General features: G+C 39.8%; 1 protein-coding gene across 1 annotated transcript; it reads left to right on the top strand.

The window, feature by feature from the left end:
• The first annotated feature begins 1444 nt into the window (after positions 1-1444).
• LOC143120561 (uncharacterized) lies at positions 1445-16342 on the top strand. Its single transcript, XM_076281382.1, has 4 exons — positions 1445-1602; positions 2176-2482; positions 4143-4343; positions 15055-16342. The coding sequence occupies exons 2-4, from the start codon at positions 2179-2181 to the stop codon at positions 16176-16178; spliced, it is 1629 nt and encodes a 542-aa protein (XP_076137497.1). The 5' UTR covers positions 1445-1602; positions 2176-2178; the 3' UTR covers positions 16179-16342.
• Positions 16343-17166: the final 824 nt, after the last annotated feature.

Below are 17166 nucleotides of genomic sequence, written 5' to 3'. Positions count from 1 at the left end.
GTACATGCTATAAGGATTCCATTTCACCCCCCTTTTACATATGCACAACTTATTGTTTTCACAGCCACACAATTTGAAGTTCAACATTGTGCCAATGACAGGCCTATAGTATATGACTCGGTACACACTTAGTATGGCCTGGCACTCACAAAGGCGAATTTGGTATAAATATCTATATATATTCTGAAAGTACATGTTATAAGGATTCCATTTCACCCCCCTTTTACATATGCACAACTTATTGTTTTCACAGCCACACAATTTGAAGTTCAACAGTGTATGTCAATGGCAGACATAGTATATGACTCTGTACACACTTAGTATGGCCTGGTACTCACAAAGGCGAACTTGGTATAAACATCTATATATATTCTGAAAGTACATGTTATAAGGATTCCATTTCACCCCCCTTTTACATATGCACAACTTATTGTTTTCACAGCCACACAATTTGAAGTTCAACAGTGTATGTCAATGGCAGACATAGTATATGACTCGGTACACACTTAGTATGGCCTGGTACCTACAAAGGCGAATTTGGTATAAACATCTATATATATTCTGAAAGTACATGTTATAAGGATTCCATTTCACCCCCCTTTTACATATGCACAACTTATTGTTTTCACAGCCACACAATTTGAAGTTCAACAGTGTATGTCAATGGCAGACATAGTATATGACTCGGTACACACTTAGTATGGCCTGGTACCTACAAATGCGAATTTGGTATAAATATCTATATATATTCTGAAAGTACATGTTATAAGGATTCCATTTCACCCCCCTTTTACATATGCACAACTTATTGTTTTCACAGCCACACAATTTGAAGTTCAACAGTGGCCAATGACAGGCCTATAGTATATGACTCGGTACAGAGTTAGTACGGCCTGGTACCTACAAAGGCGAATTTGGTATAAATATCTATATATATTCTTACAGTACATGCTATAAGGATTCCATTTCACCCCCCTTTTACATATGCACAACTTATTGTTTTCACAGCCACACAATTTGAAGTTCAACATTGTGCCAATGACAGGCCTATAGTATATGACTCGGTACACACTTAGTATGGCCTGGCACTCACAAAGGCGAACTTGGTATAAACATCTATATATATTCTGAAAGTACATGTTATAAGGATTCCATTTCACCCCCCTTTTACATATGCACAACTTATTGTTTTCACAGCCACACAGTTTAATTAAATTGGTGTAGGAAAAATATAGCATTCTAATGTGTATTTTTTAAATGTCTTATTTAATTATTTTCTAAATGTACTTTCCCTTTGGTAACACAATACAGTTTTAAATTAATAATTTTTAAACTTTTTTATTGAAAAAGTAATGAATATGTTCTGACTTTTATTTTGAATGATTCGCGAATGGCGGCCATATTGGAATTTTCTTTACTGTCGCTAGTTTCACACTACTGTGGCCGGGTTTTCTCTGGTTCCACCACGCACGTAGCTCAGTCACGCATGAGTAGTAAATGTTGGTTTAAGACATTTTTCGAAGATAAACACGATCCCACGTGTAATCAGGCACAAACAGCAAATCAGCAGACTTGACGGAGCAACGAACTTGTTGGAGGAAGGTATGTGTTTGGACAAACAGTAGCCTATCCGCGAGCCAAACATCCCAGGTAACTTCCGGGAGTGACCGCTGCGCTGTCTCAACACAACTTTGTATTCAAACCTTCATAAAAGAACCTTTCTCAAGGAAGTTATGGGTGAGAGTAGTACATTTTCGGTTCCATAAAATCCTTCACGACACTTCTATTATGTATTTAAATAAGCTTCCTGCACACTCGCTAGTCTGTTCCATTGTGTATTTTCCAAAAGCTAAGAAGCTTTGCCTCGTCTTTGAAGGATTTGACTCGGCAGGGCTCGTTCTACCAAAGCACGAATCCTCGACTTTGAGAAACAGCCTAGCACCATGTGTATGGAACGGTCTACCGACGCATTTCACATGCACTTTTGACATGTCAGTTAGCCTACTCATTTGCACCACTGGTTAGATGTAATTTCGTTACTTTTCTAAAAACGAAACACGAATAACATCTTCAGCACATATTCTACTTATTCAAATGAAAATAAACTGATTTCCAATGAAAATGAAACCGACTTTGAACGTTCTATTTGCCTTTATTTTGTTTCTCTGACTACAGGCAATGGACCGCAGACTTCCATTTAGTTCCGGCTGTGCTGAAACACACCAGGTTGATCTGAGAGTGACTGTGAAAGAAGAAGATATAAAAGAGGAGGAATATGATCATATGATTACATTTCAACATGATGAGGAAAAGCCCTTTGCAGAGTTTCACAGTAAAACTGAAACAGACGTCACAGAGTCACCAAGGTCTACTTACAATGAAATGCTACAGGTGAAGACTGAAGAAGAGGAGGAAGAAGAAGAGGAGGAAGGAGAAGAAGAGGAGGAGGAAGAAGAGGAGGAGCATGACCACCTGCTAGAAAGTAAGTCCTCTCACACAGAGCTAAATAATGCTGCATTTTTTGACTCTAGAGGTCTGTATCAGCACTGTTGCAGTGGGGGCATTCCGTGTCAAATCAGACAAAATCCAGGAAAATGGTTGCAGCACGGACTCCGATTTCCTCAGTTTAATTACACAATGTTTAGGGTTTAGAGTGTTTCCATAACTAAAACCTGTAAAAAAAAATGTGTTCAATTCTATTGTTTTCATAGTCTTTTTGCCCTTAATTGTTTACACTCTCTAAAAGGTCTTATCTTGGAAGCCATGTTTAGACATTCATATCTTAAAAAGTATTATTCCTAGCCTGACCAAACTTTGTAGAATGGAAGACAAACATGTTCTTAGTAAAATTCAATCATTAAAAGTTTGTGCCACAGTGTCATTGGTTTTGATAGAATTCCCTAGTTTCAGAAAAAAACATGCAAAGTGATATTGAGGGTCTTTTAATATAATCCTTTGTTAATGTTGACCCAAAATGTGAAGTCTCCAAAACAAAAGGCCATGCTAATAATAAGGATAAAATAAGGCGTGTTTGTATTTTTGTGTCGTTGTCATACAACTGAAATTGTATGTGGGGTAGCTAGTAGGACCATAAAAATCTATGTGGAAATATTCTGTGAATTGACCTCTGAAGTTCGCCTACAAAAAAGAACCATATAAGGAGATCCGGTTGTTAATTGAAGCTAACTATGGCAAGTTGCATTGCAAGTTAGCTCTGGGTGCGAATATCCAGCTCAAATTCACATCAGGTCGCTCCACTCAATTTCAAAACGGAAACCGGAAGATGGACTAGTTCGAGGGCAAGCGAGAGTTGCAGTTCGGAGGACTGTTTTGTTACAGTCGTGAATTTTTATCAAAGTTACCAGCGAGAGTCGCAACACGTGGATTTTAGAGGAAAGAATAGAAAAGATTTATTTTCAACCAAAAGATGTCTGCTAAGACCTGAACAAAATCTCTTTCCACTTTAGGAAATTGCACAAACTCAGCCAACTGCTAGCTAGCTAGCCAGCCAGCTAGGTAAAATGTTTAAATGATTAAAATATCCCTTGGGATGAATAAAGTATCTATCTATCTGTCTGTTTATCTATCTATCTATCTGCACACACCTTGGAAACTAGATGGTAATGATGGTAGTTGTGAATAGCAGCAATCGAAGTCTGAAGTATCATCACAGAGGCTAGCTTTTATCATTTACTGTCTCTGTGGCTTTTACTGCCATTGACGCCAATGCTACTGACCGCTTCTTCTACTGTGTAAAGTAGGTAGCGATAGCGTTTTTACAACAGATCTCTGTTCAGGAGAATATTGCAACTAATGGCGCGACCACCTCGCGTGAGTATAAATGGTTACGGCGCTCCCGCGACGCCACATTGTCGCGCTACAGGTCGGGAACGTCGAGTATGTAACACGTTTAAGGGGTGGGGGTCAGGAAATGACTACCCATATGGTACTATGTAGCCTGTTGCCCCACTTGGGTACTTGTACCCATATATGGTTGCTCCACAGCGACCTTACTCGTACAGTGTGAATTGGTATACAAACACATCGCACAGTGTATGCCCAGCATAAGGGTGTCTTACAGTAAATAAGGTGTCTGTTGGTGAAACATCTGTCATTCTAAGTTTCTATGGTAACTCTTCCAGGTGTATCAGAACACCCACATGTAACAGAACAGAAGATCCATGGACAGAATGATGAACTCAACCTGCAGCTCAAAGGAAGGCTGCACCACTGCACAGTCTGCAGGAAGAGTTTCACGACCCTCACTAAACTTGAGAAACACCAGCAAACACACTCTCCTGGTGTTAATCAATGGCAGAGTATTGGCAAAAGACGACATAAATGTATGTATTGTGGAAAAGCTTTTTCAAAAACTTCACATCTTAAAGCCCATATACTAATACACACAGGAGAGAAGCCTCATAAATGTGCCCAGTGTGGAAAAGGGTTCTCAGTAGTTTCACATCTTAAATCACATATTTTATCTCACACTGGGGAGAGGCCTCATAAATGCATCCAGTGTGAAAAAGCTTTTACACACCTCTCAACTCTTAAAAACCACATGCACATACATACTGGAGAGAAGCCTCATAAATGCGTCCGATGTGGAAAAGCCTTTTCACTAATTTCAGATCTTAAAAACCATATACTAATACACACTGGAGAGAGGCCTCATAAATGTGCCCAGTGTGGAAAATCTTTTACAAACCTCTCAACTCTTAAAACCCACGTGTTCATACACACTGGAGAGAGGCCTCATAAATGTGTCCAGTGTGGAAAAGCGTACACACAAAGTTCAGCTCTCAAAAGCCATTTACTAATACACACTGGAGAGAGGCCTTTTGAATGTGCCCAGTGTGGAAAAGCATATACACTCCTCTCAAGTCTTAAAACCCATATACGGACGCACACTGGAGAGAAGCCTCATAAATGTGTCCATTGCGGAAAAGCTTTTTCACAAAGTTCAGCTCTTAAAAGCCACATACTAATACACACTGGAGAGAAGCCACATATATGTATCAATTGTGGAAAATCCTTTACACAAATATCAGCTCTTAATTCCCATTATCTAATACACACTGGTGAGAAGCCTCATAAATGTGTCCAGTGTAAAAAAGCTTTTCTAAGAATTTCAGGCCTAAGACGTCACATGCTCACACACACTGGAGAGAAGCCTCATAAATGTGCCCAGTGTGGGAAAGCTTTTATACAAATGTCAGACTTAACACGCCACATGCAAACACACACTGGAGAGAAGCCTCATCATTGATCAAAGTGTGAAGACAAAACGTATAACAATTTCAAATTTCTGATGGTAAACCAACTTGTACATTACTATTGAAATCAGGGTTTCCCGCAGCACTTTGCAGTCAAGGCGGCCGCCTTGGCAAAACAAGCCTGCCGTCTTAACTACGTCGTCAAAAAAAAAAAAAAAAAAAAAAAAAGTGTTACTTTGTCCAGATTTCTCTCTTTCATTCCAAACCGTGACCAATGCCAATCTCCCTTCTCCGCAGAACACATTAAAAAATAAGAAGAAACGTGTCATGAACCGAAAAATAATTTGATTTTATAATCTTTACATATGTGATATGCCTCCGAATCAGAGCTGCGGAGCTGAGCGGTGCAAATATCTCTCCTCGCTCCTCGTTCTTATAAATCAGTCAAATCGCGAACAGCCACAGCTCCGTTTAATTGTCAGGTGTGATGAAATGCGTTCATATTCCACTTTTTATGTCATAAACGTTGCAGGCCTATGGAAAGGTTTAGTGGTAGGGTTGTCCAATGATCAAGTTGTTGCTTCAATCTGTGTTTTAATTTATGCGACGCACCGATGCTGGGTTCATCAGTTTAAAATATTTAGCCGACTGCGTGATTTGTCATTTTCGTTCTTTTGGCAATTAATCCCAAACTGCCAAGTTTGTTTGTTGTTGCAGTATCAGTGTTGCAGTCTTTTAAAATAAATGTTCTGAGTGAAATATATTGCCGTTGCTCTTAGTTCTTTGGTACCAGGGAGCTAAATTGACCTGACGCGAATTTGACCGGAGAAGCAGCCGAGTAAACAGCCACCTGCTCTCAGCACAGTGTTGACTTGCGCGTCTAATCGGACTGACAAAACTGACAATAGACGGGCCTAGGCTCGTCCAGGCCCATCCGTGCCTACGCGTATGCTTTCTAAATTATTTAGCTAACTCCATCCCCATTAACGAACTTAGGCTATATGGCCAATATCTTTGAAATTTAACGGTCTTGGTTTTATTAGTGGGCATGCCTCAGACTCGTGGTGTGAGCGGTATGGGAGCGGAACAGAGCGGCCACTCCGGCCTCTAAATTAAAAAGTACTCCGCGCTCAAATTCCATCCATATTACACAAAACTATAAAATGATCTAAACTTCATTCACTCTCGGTGTATAGATCAGGACAGACTTGCGGAACAGGCTGCAGGTCAACAGTCTGACAGCCTCCATGAAGATAAGCATTAATGGTCCAATAGTAAAACAGTGCAATTACCAAAGGGCCCTTGAAATTATCTTTTTAAAGCCAAGGAGGATGGCTTGTAACAATGCTAGTTGTCAGCTCTGCCATAAGTAGTGACTGATCACATTTGCACATTTTGTTGTTTTGCACTTTCTTTTGCACTTGTTCTATAGTTTGTAATAGTCTTTGTTAAAATTGCACAAATTACACAGATATTTTGAAATATTTGTATACTGTTGTTTGTAGTTTGTTTGGTGTTGTTACTTTGTTCTTTGTTAACTGTTATTTTGAGAAGCTGGTTATTTATTTATAATGTAGTGTTAAATATACAGAGTCTGTAGTGTATCGCACAAACAAGACGCCAACACCCACCACCCACACCCCCCCATCGGAGGGCAACCGATACGATACACCAGAACCACCCCCCCCCCCCCCCCGGGACCTACGACCTACCACCTTGACCAAAACATTTCCTGCGGGAAACCCTGGAAATCAAATCAATATGTTTTATACAGAGTTAGCACAGTGCCACCCGTGGTTGTATAGAGTAACCTGTGGTAACTATACAAAACATACTGATCTCAATGGTGCATTTTGCCCATGTTCAGAGTGGAAAATAAAAAGGAAAGATTTGCATAAAGATAAAGAAGTCAAATTGGTGTTTTTTAACCATAAGGGATCATGGAGAATAAAGGATCTTTGTGTCAATCTTTGTATATTCTCACAAGGTGTTTGGGTGCTCTGAAAATGAGAACCAAAATGATTTTTCAGACTTGTGAGGTCTGCTGTCAAGACCCTGAAGATATTTATTTTCATTCATTGCTTTTTGTTAGTGTTTCTACTTATCTCAATAAGGACAATAAATCAAGAGCCTATGTTAAGTACAAATATGTCTTCTGAAGGCCTAAACAGAGCCTAGCCAAAAACTCCAATAAAATTTTGATCAACTTTGAGGGACAGCTATGACCATGCAGGATCATCCAGACCAAACGAGACGATTTTGCTACATACTATTCCTATTCATGTACCAGCATGCACAATTTAAGCCTCCTACATGGTTTAGTTCTTGCTCCATGGCAGGGCTCTTCAATTGGCGGCCATTTGTACTGGCCCTTTAAAAATAATAATAATCTCTAGCAAGCGCATGAGCTGTTGTCCACTCTTGCATCTCTCGCTCGCTTTAGTCCTGCAGCCACTGCACCTCAGCCCATTGAACAAGTTAGGCTACATTACAATTCATTACATTTGTACATTTATAAGCTAAACGTAAGTGCCATAGTTTAGTTTCAACCTAAATTGGCACCTTGGAGTTTATTAACTACTAATATTTAACAGGTTGCACCACACAAATAGTTTCTGTCAACAATATCGCAAAAAAACACGGGCACAATTTCTGCAAAACTTGGTGGAAAGGTGGAGCAGATCCGACTCAAAGGGAATTTCAAAGTATTTCTATATAGTAGCCTGGCTATTGCCGATGTCCTTCATTTCTTCACGTCTTACAACATAAATAAATTCAATAATAGTCTAATGAAGTCAGAAATGAGCCTGTCTAAAGGCCTCTTGGAAATCATGTGGCATGTTACATTAAATACGCACTCAATTGCGATTCGAAGCAAAAAGTATCACTGATAGCCTAACGAAGGTAAATTGCATATTTGTAAATGTGGCGAAGGTAAAGCGTTAAAGTGAATCGAAGACTTTATAATAACCAAAGAAAGTAAAGGAGATGATTTGCACCTCCGTTCACCAAATAAAGGCCGTGGTTGTGTTTTTACAATATGTTGGCACTGAACTATGACGATGCCCATGTTCAGTAGGCTATGTGTTTCAAAATCCCGGGGGAGACACCCCCGGACCCCCGTGTTATTATTATTAGGCTATTATGACTGGCCTGCCCCCACTGCTAAAGAAAATCTAGAGCATACCTGCCAACACTCCCGTTTTTCCCGGGTTTCTCCCGTTTTTAGCCCTATCTCCCGGACCCCTCCCGGTTTGTTATTTCTCCCGGGAAACTCCCGTAATTTGCATGGCCCAAACTCCTTTATGAATCGGACCAATATGTTTGTCTAATGTTGTCCAGTTGCCAGATATTGTATCAAATGCATTATATTCACACAACCCACACACACCATATACAATTTCAACCCGTTTGTCACCTTAACCTGGCAACCTATAACCCAGCTGCGCAGTCGCGTTTAAGCGAGCCGATAGACATGGCAGGTGAAGGCGGTCGCGGTGTCCCCGCAAAGAAACCGAAGTAGGCTACACTTGTAAATTTCAGCAATGTTGGACGCAACAATTTACGTGTATCTTACCCAGTCATATCGACAACCTCCACGCTTTTTGTAAGGTGTGTCGTGTTGATTTTAATGTAGGCCACGGAGGGAAAAATGACGTTAGTCAGCACATTAAAACACAGCGGCACCATCGCGCAGAAGAGGCCAGTAAGGGCACACAGGCGATCTCATCCTTCATCACGACAGATAGAGGCAGACAGAGGCAGAAAACGTGATGCAATTCGAACTGAAGATGGCAATGTTGATAGCGCAGAAATAATTTTTAATTAAGTTATGTCCCCCCGTCGTGCCGAAGGGTCCCCGCACAAATCTCCCGGATTTTGAAAACCAAATGTTGGCAGGTATGATCTAGAGGTCACGGTCATCTCATTTAAATGGTGGGAACGTCAAGTGTAACAAGTAGGCCTATACGTCAGAAGAGCTACATATGCGACTGATTACACATTTAATTCACCTGAACAGTGTTTGAATCCTGTTTGTACTCACTGGAAATCTTGGACCTAGCAGTTACTTGTGAACTTTGACAAAAAAAAGAGGCTGAACAAAATCGGCACCCCCCTCCCCCTGTAAAACTGGCTGTATCTTGGAAAGTATTGATCTTGCATTAGAGTAATTTTACAGTGTGTCTCCTGGGTAACATAGGTACACATTGTAATTTTTTCAGATTTTTGTGAGACCTTAGTGCGTTGGCCCTGGTTGAATTGACGTGGAATGACCCTGTTAGTAAAACCTATACTGTTAGAACTAAACATGGTGATTAGATTAGTGAAGCAGCGTTTAGCTGTTATGCAGCTCTGGAACCGACTTTGAGGTGAGATCAAAGTTGCTCCAACTGTAGCCAGTCTAATCTAGACTTAAGACCAGACTTTTCTCAGATGCTTTCTGCTAATCACTTATTTTTTACATTTCTAAATCTGGGAAAGTCTTTCAGCTAACATTTTAATAATTTCTGTTGTTTGTTTATGTTTTAATTATTACTTTTTAAACACTTAGATAGATAGATAGTTAGATAGATACTTTATTGATCCCCAGGGGAAATTCGAGGTCTCAGTAGCATACAGACAACACACACACACATTCACTAACAGCAGAAAAAGTAATTAAGTATATAATATAATATAAAAAAAACACAACTAAGCAATAAGGACAGTAGAAGATAAAGAATATACTAAATATACTAAAATACAAATTATACTAAATAACACTTAATCTAAATCAATTCTAAAAAACAGTATCCACATAGTGGGTGATTAAACAATCAAGAGGCGCTTGCAATGACTGAGGCAGGGACTGAGCCTGTGATTTTCTGTGCATAAGGTAAGGCTGTACGTTAACTTTTTTTGCAACTAGCACTGGTGCTACAGAGGTTAAAAGTTTTGTAGCACCAGCCACAAATTCTGTAGCATCGATATAACAATCACAAGTAGGGCAGTTCATCAATTGTGGTTGAGATCTAGGCCTACTGCAACTGGATTGATAAAAGCTCATGTAGTTGTAAACATCTCACCTGGCTACATTGTGTTTGAGATGAACAAAAGCTATCAGCATGATATGTTATTTGGTTGTTGTGTTATTGTAAAAACAAAAAAAACAATCCCTGACAGTTCCATGCAGTTCGACTTTTCAACAGGTAGGCCTATCAGGAAGACAGGTCATGCAAGGATACAAGGATACAAGGAAGTTTATTGTCACATGCATATAGTTACTGGAAGTAAGAAATGCAGTGAAATTATGTCTGGTGTCAGCCTATTTGTGCATCAATGGGGGGGGGTAAAAAGTGCAGTAGAAGAGGGGTAAAAAGTGCAGTAGTAGAGGGGTTTAGTAGATTAAGTGGCAAGGGCTGCATAAGAAGGGGGGGCGAGGCACCAACAAGGAGCACCCAAGAGCAACAGGGGCAAGGAAAAACTCCCTTACCAAGGAAGAAACCTTGGGCAGATCCACGGCTCAAGGGGCTAACCCAACTGCCAGGGGTCTTGGTGTGTGTGTTGGGGGGATGACAGGGGAGATGGGATAGTGTGCTGTGTATGTGGGGAGAGGGCAGTGTGCAATAGGGCTGCACGATATTAGGAAAACATGCGATATGCGATAACATTATTGAGTACTGCGATAACGATATAACTTGCGATATTTAAATATTTAATGTTTTTCTCCATTCTACTTGCTGCTAACATAGACTGAAGGGTGGGGGGGGGGGGTAAATGTATAATTACAGAAATAAATGTATAATTTTCTACATAAACAATATAAAATATACTGCTCAAAAATTAAGGGGACACTTCAATCATACACTGGATTGGTGCTGACACTGTTTGATTCTGAGCAGAAGAAAAACTTTTAAGGCGAGTGTTTTATTTTGCAAGAACAAGGGTGGAAGGTTTCAAAAAATTGGTTTGAACAATTGTGGAAAACTGTAAGTGTTCCTTTAATTTTTTGAGCAGTATATTATGTAGCCTAGGTGGACAGCTAAGATACCCACTGACTAGGCTATCGAAGTTGAGTGGAAGATGTGCTCCAAGAAAATCCTCGTAAAAGAAGGATAGACAGCCAATCTGAATACTTGCGCACCAACCAGCGGAATATTCCACATTGCCAGCCTTCGCTGGGCCTAGCAAAAAAGCTACTGTACTTAAGCTATATCGCGGCGGTCACTCATCTAAAATCTTAAGTATCCCAGTCTGTAACCTCATACGCTGCGCATCCCACGTTATTAGGCTACCGGCATGCCGACTACGAGGGCAGCGGAAAGTGAAAGTAAGTGGCTGCGATCACACAGTCCAGGCTAACAAAGTAGGCTAAACAACTTTTACAAACAACGAATCCTGATTACCTCTCTGCTGCTGTCTGGGGCTTTTGCTAAATGCAAATTATGAAATACAAGCCTTACAGTGAAAGACAGATAGGCTATCTTCTGATCCTATAACAACAACGAAAGAAATTGTTTATTTGAACACGGTGGAGAAGGACGAATTTGGCGCTGTGTTTGTAATAAGTCGGCCTTCATAAAACCAAAATATTTCCCTATAACAGACGTGTTTTTCCTTTTAGTCACCAATTCCTCTTCGCCTACCTCGCTTGACTCACTATCTTCAGCCATCACGACTTAGCTCCTGCCTCAACACCTAAAAACACCACACACCTAAACTGGTGGGGGACGGGCTTCTTGGGCTGCATGACAGCATCGGTTTGGTAAAATATGTTGACATTCAGAATGTGAATACACCATAGACTGTATGGAATGCGTGCGGCACAGAAAATGTATCAAAATGTATCGAAAATTAAGTAATCTTTGCGGTATGTCCATCGCAAGCGTTGATATCGCGATAACGATAGATTTTAGATATATCGTGCAGCCCTAGTGTGCAATATGTGTGTTGGAGAAGCTTCCTCATGAGACAATGTGCTGTGTATTGGGGGGGGGGCAGTGTGCTGTAAGTATGTTGGGGATGTGTATTGGAGATAGCCTCGTGAGACCATCCTGATCTCGCGAGCTTCAGGGTTTCACTCGCAGATCAGTCTGGATACTTTCCGTTAAAGAAAATTTGGAGCAGTTCACCAAACGAACGTCCAATCAGCGTTGGCTTTGAGGCGGGTTGAGGTGTGACGCAACGAACAAGGTGTGAACAACTTCCTTGTATCCTTGTATCCTTGTATATATATATATATATATTACTATATTAAGAAAAGGTATAAGTGTGGCCACAGTTCGGCTGTGGCATGGAGGGAGGGGTTATGCATATGTGCTAATATAGCACGCAAACAGTGAAGCAGAAGACAGTGGTAAAAAGTGGCTAGTGGACAGACAGTTCAAAACATGACGGTGGTGAAGGGGCAGACAGACTATGCGGAGAAGTCTATTTCTCCTCTTCCCTTAAGTGAAGCATTGAACATGGCCCTGGGGACGAATTACTTCCTCAGTCTGTCTGTTGTGCAAGGCAGAAGTCTCCAGCTGATCAGGCTCTTCTGCTTAACAATAGTGCTGTGGAGTGGATGACACTCATTGTCCAAGATGTTGATCAGTTTGTTCAGGGTCCTTTTGTCAGATATTGAAGTGATGCACTCCAGTTCAGTTCCCACTACAGAGCCAGCTTTCCTTAGCAGCCTGTCAAGTCGCCCCGCATCCTTCTTCTTTGTGCTTCCTCCCCAACATACCACTGCATAGAAGAGGACGCTGGCAACAACAGACTGGTAGAACATCCTGAGGAGCTTGCTGCACACATTGAAGGACCGCAGCCTCCTCAGGAAGTACAGCCTGCTCTGCCCTTTCTTGTAGAGTGTGTCAGTGTTGGCTGACTAGTCCAGTTTATTGTCCAGGTGGAGACCCAGATACTTGTAGGTGCTTACCACCTCAACATTGACCCCATCAATGGAGACTGGTAGCAGAGTGGGCTTAGACCTGTGGAAATCCACCACCATCTCCTTGGTCTTTGAAGTGTTGAGTTGAGTTGAAGATGATGATTGAGTTTCCACCATTGCACAAAGTCCTCCACCAGGCTCCTGTACTCCTCCTTTTAAGTTATTACCCTTGTGTGTTTTTATGTTTTTTTTCTTTAATTATTATTTTATTATTATTCTTTACTTTTTAAACTATTCTTTGACTATTGCCCTTCTACGGTTTTATCAGCTATTACTGTATGCTTTTGTTTATGTAAAGCATATTGAATGACCTCTGTGTATGAAATGTTCTATAGAAATAAAGTTGACTTGACTTAAATTAAGACATAAAACAAGTAACATTATCTGTCCATAGGGTAAGTAAATGTATCTTAAATAGTTTGTCTTAAAGGGACACCAGGCAAGCCTGATGCTTTTTCTCTACGAAACTCCCCCTCGTTCGGTCTGAAGCTCTTTTCCTTTTCTTTGCATCTTCCGTCAAGGGTTTTCCCTGTTTTTTTAGCCGGCTCTGCCATTATACACACGTTTGCAACAATAGCTAGCGTTTCGTTAGCCTGCCTCTGCATGTAAACTGATCCTGCTTTGGTCGGCAGGTACGAGAGGGGCGGGCCAGAGTCTTCACTCGCCCTGTAATGAGTCATTTAACCATATACCGACTTACGAAGATGAGTAATTAACACAAAAACGTTGCCTGGTGTCCCTTTAATTTACGAAGATTTTGACTTATTATTTGTCAAATAATTGTATGAGAAAGCTCAAAGTAAGTAGATATCAGTTTGTGCAGTGCACTTGGGATAATTGTACACCTAGCTTACCTGGCAGTGTAATAGAGTACTGAAGCCATGACGCAGCATTGTCAAGGCAGCGATTACACTGGATCTAAACAAATCAATCTACCATTAGAAATCACCATAGTGGTGGCTTTCTTAATATATTTCAATCATTTTACATCGTTTCTAAGACGATATATTTTTTACACTGTAGGAATCACATATTACAACATATACATACCAACACAAAAAACACTGTCATGATCTGCATGTGTCTCCCCAAATAGGACTGATGAAGTGGGCGGGGTGGCCTAGATGGCGGCCTACTTCTGGTTCTCGGTCCCGCTGTTCTGTCGCTGTGCTGCTTGCTGCTTGCTGTGCCGGCTACCGCTGCTCTATTTACTTTATATTTCCTTTGATGTAACACGCAACATGCATACGCTACATTTCCTACACCCAACACACGCCCGCACCTGACTACTACCTGCTTATACATTAGTCTATTGTTGTTATTGTTCATTTTCGTTGTGGTTTATAAAATAAACCCTCGTTATTGTTAAAACATTTCACGCCTCCGTCCTCTATCACTGTCTGGTTGCCCTAGGCCATGATAACCACATTTGTGACTACAGAGTTTTATTTTAGCATGGGTTTCCTCCGTAAAAGAGACCTGCATGTAACTTCACAGCATGCTGTTAAAATCCTTAAATTCACGGACGTATTTTGGCTTTATTTTTACTTTATAAAAAACGTCACTCTTAACAGCCGCCAGTCTTTGAGAAGACGTGAAATATCCACTGGAATTTTGTTTCTTACTATTACACCTGCCAGGGAATCCGTGTTATGTGGCTAAGCTGCTGCCTAGCAGGTAAAGCACGTTTAAATGACTATAGCCTACATTTAAAACAATTTATTATCTAGAAATTATGCCACATGTCTACATTCAATGCTATTTAAGCCACTTCGAAAGTTTGTTTAGATCCAGTGATTCTGCCGTCATGGAAACGCTACATCACACTTCGGGACTCTATTGGGACACTATTGTACATCTATCTGTCAAGTGGTATCTCTTCTAGAACATCTGTATCATTCTAAGTCTCTATGGTAACTCTTCCAGGTGCATCAGACCACTTATATGTAACACAACAGAGGATCCATGGACAGAATGATGAACTCAACCTGCAACTCAAAGGAAGACTGCACCACTGCACTGTCTGCAGGAAGAGCTTCGCAACACTTCCTGAGCTCAAGAAACACCAGCAAATACATTCTCTTGGTGTTTATCAAAGGCAAAGAACTGGCAAAAGGCGACATAAATGGGTCCAGTGTGGAAAAGCTTTTTCACAAGTTTCAAAACTGAAAGCCCACATGCTCATACATACAGAGAAAAGTCATAAATGTGCCCAGTGTGGAAAATCTTTTACACAGCTCTCAAATCTTAAAACCCACATGGCAATACACACTGGAGAGAGGCCTCATGAATGTGCCCAGTGTGGAAAATCTTTTACACAGCTCTCAAATCTTACACGTCACATGCTGATACATACTGGAGAGAAGCGTCATATATGTGTCCAATGTGGAAAAGCTTTTTCGGAAATTTCATCTCTTAAAAGCCATTTACTAATACACACTGGAGAGAGGCCTCATAAATGTGCCCAGTGTGGAAAATCTTTTACACAGCTCTCAAATCTTAAAACCCACATGGCAATACACACTGGAGAGAAGCGTCATAAATGTGCCCAGTGTGGAAAAGCTTTTACACAGCTCTCAAATCTTACACGTCACATGCTGATACATACTGGAGGGAAGCGTCATAAATGTGCCCAGTGTGGAAAAGCTTTTTCACAAAGTTCAGATCTTAAAAGCCACATGCTAATACACACTGCAGAGAAGCCTCATGAATGTGCCCAGTGTGGAAAAGCTTTTTTACACAGTTCACATCTTAAAATCCATTTACTAATCCATACTGGAGAAAAACTTCACGTATGTTCCCAGTGTGGAAAATCTTTTACACAGCTCTCAAATCTTACACGTCACATGCTGATACATACTGGAGAGAAGCGTCATAAATGTGCCCAGTGTGGAAAAGCTTTTTCACAAAGTTCAGATCTTAAAAGCCACATGCTAATACACACTGGAGAGAAACCACATGAATGTTCCCAGTGTGGAAAAGCCTTTACACGACTCTCAATTCTTAAACACCACATGTTCATACATACTGGAGAGAAGCGTCATAAATGAACCCAGTGTGGAATAGGTTTTTCACAAAGTTTAGATCTTAAAAGCCACATGCTAATACACACTGGAGAGAAAACTCATAAATTAACTCAGTGTGGAATAGGTTTTTCACGAAGCCATACACTAAAACACACTTGCATATACTATTACATATTATATCATACCTTGTCTTGTTCCTATTGTTAAATAAATAACTCTTAACAATTTTCTTGCTGTCTGCAGTTAATTTAAATATTTTAGAATATGGTTGATTCTATTAAAGATGGCTAGTGATACAGTATTTAAATTGCACTGTAAATACAATTGAAATCACAGTATGTAATTGATATTTCTTCTACAGTAAAACAATCAATACTGTAAATACAATAAAATCACAGTGTTTAATTGTGTTGTATTTTACAGCAAATGCATACTATACTGTAAATGGAAGTAAAGTACCTTTACTGTAAAATGAATTCACAGTAACTTACTGGCAACAATTGGCCAGTAAGTTACTTACTGGCAACAATTGGCCAGTAAGTTACTGTAAATTTCACAGTAGTTTTTTTTTTACAGTAAATACAGAAAATACTGTAAATGGAAGTACAGTAGCTTTACTGTAAAACGAATTCACAGTAACTTACTGGCTAATTGTTGCCAGTAAGTTACTGTAAATTTTACGGTAAATTTTTTACAGTGAATATTATGTGTATAATATAATATAATAATACATGCACCTAATAATATAATTTAATACTACATACACCTAATACATACTCAATCTATTGGCCTATTATGTATGATATAATATATAGTATGTAATATTATATTGAATAATATGTGTATAAAATAATATACCACCTAATAATATAATATAATAATACATACAATTCTCAATGTATTGGCCTATTATAGGTATGATATAATAGTACATGTATATTATATTGAATAATATAGACTAATATAATATAATAATACATAGTGTATAATATAATATATGTGTATAATATAA

Source organism: Alosa pseudoharengus, unplaced genomic scaffold (assembly GCF_046254945.1).
Source record: "Alosa pseudoharengus isolate Yale_2024_CS ecotype anadromous, Long Island Sound unplaced genomic scaffold, YU_APseudo_1.1 YU_APseudo_1.1_scf_1, whole genome shotgun sequence".
Classification (NCBI taxonomy): Eukaryota; Metazoa; Chordata; class Actinopteri; order Clupeiformes; family Clupeidae; genus Alosa; species Alosa pseudoharengus.
The sequence above is the reverse complement of the archived record's forward strand: the minus strand, read 5'-3'. Positions and strand labels throughout refer to the sequence as shown.